Source organism: Pundamilia nyererei, unplaced genomic scaffold (assembly GCF_000239375.1).
Source record: "Pundamilia nyererei isolate P.nyererei 1_Seehausen unplaced genomic scaffold, PunNye1.0 scaffold00112, whole genome shotgun sequence".
Taxonomy (NCBI): Eukaryota; Metazoa; Chordata; class Actinopteri; order Cichliformes; family Cichlidae; genus Pundamilia; species Pundamilia nyererei.
This window is the reverse complement of record NW_005187513.1, coordinates 1,599,336-1,606,083: the sequence shown is the minus strand read 5'-3', so window position 1 is coordinate 1,606,083 and position 6,748 is coordinate 1,599,336. Positions and strand designations below refer to the sequence as shown.

Sequence of the window (6,748 nt, the reverse complement as noted above, 5' to 3'; positions counted from 1 at the left end):
TGTGCCCGCGGTGTACCAGCTGTTGCTATGCAACCATTAACGCGTCGTTTCGGTCTGCGACACGATGGCGGCAAGAAGTGCTGATAAAAAGGTCCAGCCCTTCATTTCGCAGGTTTGTAACATTACTTTTTCATGTTAATGTCTCTCAGACCATTAAGCTGAGCTTTTTAGTTGTGCCTCACCAAAATGTTTTACTAACTGAAGTAACTATGGCAACCGTTTCTGCTTCCGCCAACAGGAGCACTGACAAAGCAAAAAAAATACATACAAAAAACCAAAACAAAAAACACCAAAACATAACATCACAGTCTCATTCTTACTGTTGCACATCAAAGTTACAAAAAAGAGCCTTATAATATGGCATAGCCATGTTCTAGTGAACTGGATAACCTCTGATAGTGATAATATAAAATAATGCAGCACTTATAAAAAGAAATTAGAACAGCTAAGTACAGAACAAAGCAGGTAAACTAGCAAAAACACGTACAAAAGGTGGAAAATAGTTAAATAGAAAAAAGTAGAATATAAGAGCTTAACGAGTATAAATCTAACAAATAAATGCTGGTATTGTTGTATCAGATGGAAAGTGAAATTTGTCCTTCAAAGGGTTTTGTATGGATGCTTGTTTGTGCCACTGATAAAACATTATTTCGACTCACTAACTGAAACTTCTGAGAAAATAACTCAAAGCTGAGAAAATTGCTTGAAATTTGAGTTATGTTAAAATAATAAGTCAAAGGAAAACTTTTTTTTCATAGCTGTTGATAACTCTCCTGTTATGTCATTTTATGTTGATGCTTAGGTCAAGAAACGTCCATCCTCTACCAGTAAGGCTGAAAGGTCCAAAAGAGTTGAAATAAGGGGACAGTCAAAATCTGCTTCTGGTCAGGCAAAGAAGCACACAGATGAACTTTTAGCCAAAGAAGAAGAGTATAAGTAGGAGTTGTTCTCACACCTGCTTGCTTTATTTTTGTATATAGTAATTGCACTAACCCTTCTGATAATTTTAACATTGCATTTTAGTCTAAGTTGCTCATTTCTGTCAGAATAAGTTATATGTGGACTATTTCTTGCACTTGTTTAATCAGTAGTTCTTTAGGGCACTGACCAGTACTGGTTACCTATAATAATAAAAAGTAACTCCAGATAGAGTGACCCACTTGTATCACCAACAATCCTGCAGCACTAAATTTCAACTTGTTGAAAGTTGTTTATATAAATCTGCTTATTCATTATTTTATTTCCAACAGACTTCTTAATGCAGAGCTGGAAGCCAAAACAGCAGATTTAGTTAGACAGGCTGAGCAACTTATGGTAAGTTATTAACAGGTTTGCATTCAATAATTGGAAGAAAAAAATTTGTGAGCGCAGTAGCACTAAAAAAGTCAGATGAAAGAAGTTAAGAAGGGAGCATGCTTACTTTAAAGTCAAAACTCTGTGTTTATTTTAGAGAGAACAAAGTGAAGTTCTTTCAAAGCCTTTATCCAATGTCCTGCTCACAGACACTGAAGAAGAAGAGACGTCCAGGTAAAAGGTTTGATTTCCTTATCTCTGATCATTCGGATATATCATTTTAGCTAAACCACCTTGAAAAGAAAGATATTTTTTTATATTCATGTACATTTGCATCTCTCTGTTTAACTTTTCACTTGCAGGATAACAAAGACTCACACATGTGCTGTGCAGCAGTCTGGTGTGAAGGTCTGTATCTCATGCATTTTGCTCAGCAGTTTGTATTATTGTTGTGGACGTTTTCAGCTCTGTTCAGTTTTATTTTTTTTAGCAGAAGTTGAAAACAAGGTTTTTTATATTGGTATTTAAAGAAGAAAAAAGGCCCAGTACTATTAAAGAGAAACCCCATCAATCAGATGATCTCATATGAGCAGCACTTGTCTACTGTGGTAAGGAGGAGCAGCCAGTGGGGAGTGAAGAAAACTGCTTGGGCATCTTAGAAAACGCCCCTCAACCAAAGCTCTTAACAGCTTAGCATAGGGAGGCTTCAGGTTCACGTGAGCCAGCCCAATTAGCTTTATTCAAAATTAAGGTTTTAAGGCCAATCTCAAAAGTAGAGAGACTGTCAGCTGGACTCAAACTGGGATCTGGTTCCACAAGAGAGGGGCATGATAACTAAAAGCTCTGCCTCCCATTCCACTTTTTTTTTCTTTCTTTTCTATTTTTTTTATACCTTGGAAACAACAAGTAAGCAATCTGTGAGTGAAGTGTACGGCGGCCCTGAGAGGTCAAACACACAGTAACTTCATGGATGAACAAGTAAAGAACAGCAGCAGAAGTGATAAGATAACAGTAAAAAGCTAAAAGCAAACATCGATGGACAGCATTATATGAATCTTGTTGAAACCCCACGACACAAAACATAATCCTCCATTTCTTTGAAGTATGTCTCAGTGCAATCCTCCAGATGTTTTGGTTTCCAGCACTTCTGCAGCTGTTCCATTACTTTATCGTCTCTTCAGATACACTTCTTTTGTGAATTTGCTTTTTTAGCTTTTGTGGCACATTTTTCTATTTGCTGGTGTTTTCTTAAGTTGCAGTGTTTTTGACCTCTCAGGGTCACCTTAGAAGTGTCCTGTTGGGGTAACAAGGTGCTGTAAGTTCTTTAAGGTCACTTCAGTATTTTTGTGTAATTCTTTTAGGAGGCGACCAAAAGAATTGTTGCATCAAGATCACAAAATATGCTGAGTGGAAAACAAGTGAAAGATCCCCACTTTAAAACTGGGTGAGTTTTATTTGTATATCATTTCTAAATCCATTTCAAGCCTTTCTGCTCATAAATCTTTTGTGAGATTTATTCTCCAGGAGGAATCACAGTTTACAGGTTTTTCAAGAAATTGTGCTTGATTGTTTCAGGAGTTCAGAGGATGATTTTGAAGCTGTAGAAGATTCTGCTAATTTATTCTTGGCAAAGACAATTCACAGCATGGAGGAGAAAATGAACAATGCTGTAGTTCATGAAAATGCTGTGGATGAAATACCTAACTTTGGAGACAATGTAGGATCAGGTAATGCTTATTTCACTTAAAAAATAATAAACCACATTTTTATTCAGTGGGAACAACGACTAAATAACATGTATAGTTTTCCACGAATAGGCTTTTTTCTGTCAGATGATTTTTGCCCCTTGAGAATCCCAAATGAAGGCCAAACTAGAGCTTTGAGATTAATTAATTCATGTGATAAGTTTCATATGCTTATATAGATTTTTTTACAAGCGTATAAATCTGATTGTTGTCTCTTAAGGAGTTTCAGAAGCTCAAATACGAGTCCTGAAGGCAAAACTCCAGATTATGCAAGAGGAACTGGACCAGATCTCATGTGAATATTACAAGAAGGTAATGTAAATATTTATATATACAACTATAAACAGAAATGTTGCTGCTGATGCCTTACATTAGAGAAACAAAAGTTACTTTGGTAAAATATATAGGGTTATTTGTCCTGATCCTTAGATTGTTTAACACAGCATGGATGTATTATTGTATCTGGATTGTTTTTTCTACTGCTCAGACTGAAGTGTCTGAACTTGTGTCTCTGCAGGATGATGAAAACACAAAGCTTAGCGCAAAGATTAAGGAGCTGGAGGAGGATCGAGCCCGGCTGCAGAAGACCGTGAGCATTCAGCAGACACAAATCGAGAAGCACCGAGCTTTAGCCGCAGAGTCCAACAAAAAATGTGATGGACTTCAACTGGAAGTGTCTGGTTTGAGCAAGGTGTGTGTCGCCAACAGCTCAGAGCAAATTACTACTGCAACAATTTCTTTAAAACAAGCAGTAAAACTGGACAGCGTAATTCATCTGAGCTGCTGTTGTGTGTCACCTGTTTTTGTGCTCTGTGTAGGAGGTAGAAAATCTGAATAGATCCCACAAACAAGCAGCAGCTGTCCACAGCACGGTAGAGGTCCGCCTGAACCGAGCTCTAGAGGAGGTGGAGAGGCTGAAGACTCAATTGAACAAAATGAAACAGGAGAAAAAGGTAACAGCATTAAAACAAAGATTCCTGTATAAACATGTCTGTGTTTTCTATGTTTGTCTTTATATCAGAAATACACACTAGTCAAAGAAATTAAAGGAATACTTTTTAATCAGAGTACAGCATCAAGTCAGTTAAACTTGTGGGATATTGATATGGTCAGTTAAGTAGCAGAGGGGGTTGTTAATCAGTTTCAGCTGCTTTGGTGTTAATAAAATGAACAGCAGATGCACTAGAAAGGGAACAATGAGACAACAGCCCAAGACAGTAATAGTTTTACAGGTGGAGGCTGCTGACATTTTTTACCTCTTCATCTTATCTGAGGGCTCTGCTCTGAGTCTGCATAATAAAGGGAGGATTTGTATGAATTCAATTCAATATAAAACAACTCTCTTACCAATTTGCTTTGTGTACAGGTCTATGGAGTGACAGTGGTGATTTTCCAGTGTCTGTACTGAATAACGCTACTTTAACCTTCATCTTGTGATAGCTTCTGTAACTATCTCTAAAGTTAACAGGTCAGTTTTGACCCGTGTCTTAAAGCAGCCAAAGAAAATAGCCTCAGAACGGTGTTTAATCATCCAGTTTGTTTGTTGTCTATCAGTTACCTTGTTAGGCTGCCTTATGTCTGAAAATATTGGTTTTAATTTTTTTGGCATGGCCTTTCAGGTCCTTTCTCTCCTCAGCATACCTTTTGTTTCTATCTAAAATAAATTGTAAATCAAACCTCAAGAGAATTTAGGAAAAAAAAGGTTATATTACCTACTATTACTGAGAAGTGTTATTACCTGTAGTAACACTTTTATATGGAAAGGAACAAAATATTCTTTAGCGGTCACCTGTGGCCCTGGGTTGAACCTCAGTGGAAGGAGCTTCACCCATCTCTCCTATACATCCTTGATGGGAGCAAGTATATCAGATGTTGCTCTAGTATGTCTGCTGTAAAATCTAAGGACTAAAAAGGTCTGAAGCAACACTGTTGCCTGAAAAATAGTTCTGCCTGTCGATGCTTGGTCTTGCTGCTTCATCTGTACACTGCAGCAAGAAGGGCACCATTATAAGCATTCAGGTATTCCTCATCACTGTCATTCCAAATGTCACCGTGGACTTTTTTTCCTTCAAGGGCTGTGATAGCCATGATGACTTTTTTTAGTGACAATGGCATGAACAAATCAAAACACGAGCAGGTTCGCACCTGTGACCTCCTCATCAGATCTGTCTTTGTCCTCTGCTTGATAATCTATATTATCCTCCTCCTCAGAAAGAGGGTCATCCATATTGCTGTGCTGTTTTATGTCCTCAAAGAAATTATCCAGAGCTTTGCTTTTTATAACTCTTCTTAATTTTGCATGCCATTTGCATGCTGCAAACTTGTGATGTGTACTCTGCAAGTCACCAACTACACTGAGTTGGTCTTATATGACTTGCGTGTCTGTACATTTCTATCTGGATGACCATTTCAATGAAGCAGTAGGTATAAAAAGGGCTGTTTGTTCAGGGTAAGAGACAAACGGGAAAAGAGAGAAGCCCCTAACGTCGCTCTGACAGTGATTGAGATCAGTGTTTATGATTTTAGTTTTGGGTCTAATTATTGTTTTATAGTCTTATATTATCTGCTTCAATATCTATAATCAAGTAAAATGGAATATATATATATAATGTGTATGCAGGATATATAATGATTTTTGTTTTTTCGAGTGGTCATGTTGGGCCGCCTGGATCAAAAATGCCAGGACCGATTTTTTTTTCCAGTCCAGTCCTATTAAAAAGCAGACTTCCATTGCAGGTATAAACACTACCATCAAAATAAAACATTTGTTTAAAATACAGAGGTTTAAAACCGATAACAAAAACAAAATTCCAATATGTAATCATTAAATCTTGTTATAGAGACACAACAGCCACAAAGTGTCTTATATTTATTTGTATATCAGCTATTCTAATTAAAGAGGCATAGCAGAAAAACTTTTATAGACATGAATTCATAGGTGTAGTTAAAGATACAGAGAAAAAATATGAGTTAAGGTAATGCTATTATGTCCCTCACACCAACATCTTATTTTGAAGATCTTTCACATGTACATAGAACTGAATTTTAAGCCGCACACTAAAATATCTGCTCTGACAACTTCCGATTGCACAAACAAGGTGAGGTCCTGCTGAGCCTGCACTAATTTCTGCTTTTTGCCTTCTTTTATAAATAAGGACAAAATAACTGAGGAACATCAGAGTAAAGAAAATTTGCTGGCTGAAAACAAAATGCTAAAAAAGCAGAAAGCCGAACTCATCATGGCCTTCAAGAAACAACTGAAGCTAATCGACATTCTCAAAAGGCAAAAGGTACGAGTCATCATGTTACTCTGTTAGTGGATACTGTGCTTAGTTTTTAATCTTAAGGGTTTTTTTTTTTGTGTGCAGATGCATTTTGAAGCTGCTAAGCTGCTGAGCTTCACAGAAGAAGAATTCATGAAGGCTCTAGACTGGGGGAAGTAATAACCACTGAATGTCTCCACTTCTATTTTTTAAAAGCTAAAAAGCTTAACAGTGGTCACTGTTATTTTAGGATACTTCTTTGTGTTGTAGGCCTCCGTTGTCTCTCAGAACATTGTCAGAAAAAATGATAAGTAGATTTGGTTTGTCTCTTCAGTTAAACATTGGCAGACTGAGTTGCCACGTCTGTTTGGAATGATGTTAACTCAGTGCCTGTCAGCACCTCTTAATAAAAATATGTCCCTGAATCGGTCCCTTGTATCTATACTT

General features: G+C 37.2%; 2 protein-coding genes across 2 annotated transcripts in view; one reads left to right on the top strand and one right to left on the bottom strand.

Moving 5' to 3' along the window:
* tex9 (testis expressed 9) lies at nt 1-6,726 on the top strand. Its single transcript, XM_005741646.1, has 12 exons — nt 1-112; nt 803-936; nt 1,251-1,314; nt 1,451-1,527; nt 1,656-1,701; nt 2,655-2,737; nt 2,869-3,020; nt 3,259-3,350; nt 3,556-3,729; nt 3,857-3,991; nt 6,194-6,328; nt 6,407-6,726. The coding sequence occupies exons 1-12, from the start codon at nt 65-67 to the stop codon at nt 6,479-6,481; spliced, it is 1,215 nt and encodes a 404-aa protein (XP_005741703.1). The 5' UTR covers nt 1-64; the 3' UTR covers nt 6,482-6,726.
* mns1 (meiosis-specific nuclear structural 1) overlaps nt 6,511-6,748 on the bottom strand; it is a 4,127-nt gene continuing 3,889 nt past the window's right edge. The window contains exon 9 of the mRNA XM_005741692.1: nt 6,511-6,517. Within this exon, the coding sequence (XP_005741749.1) occupies nt 6,511-6,517 (7 nt within the window). The remainder of the gene's footprint in view (nt 6,518-6,748) is intronic.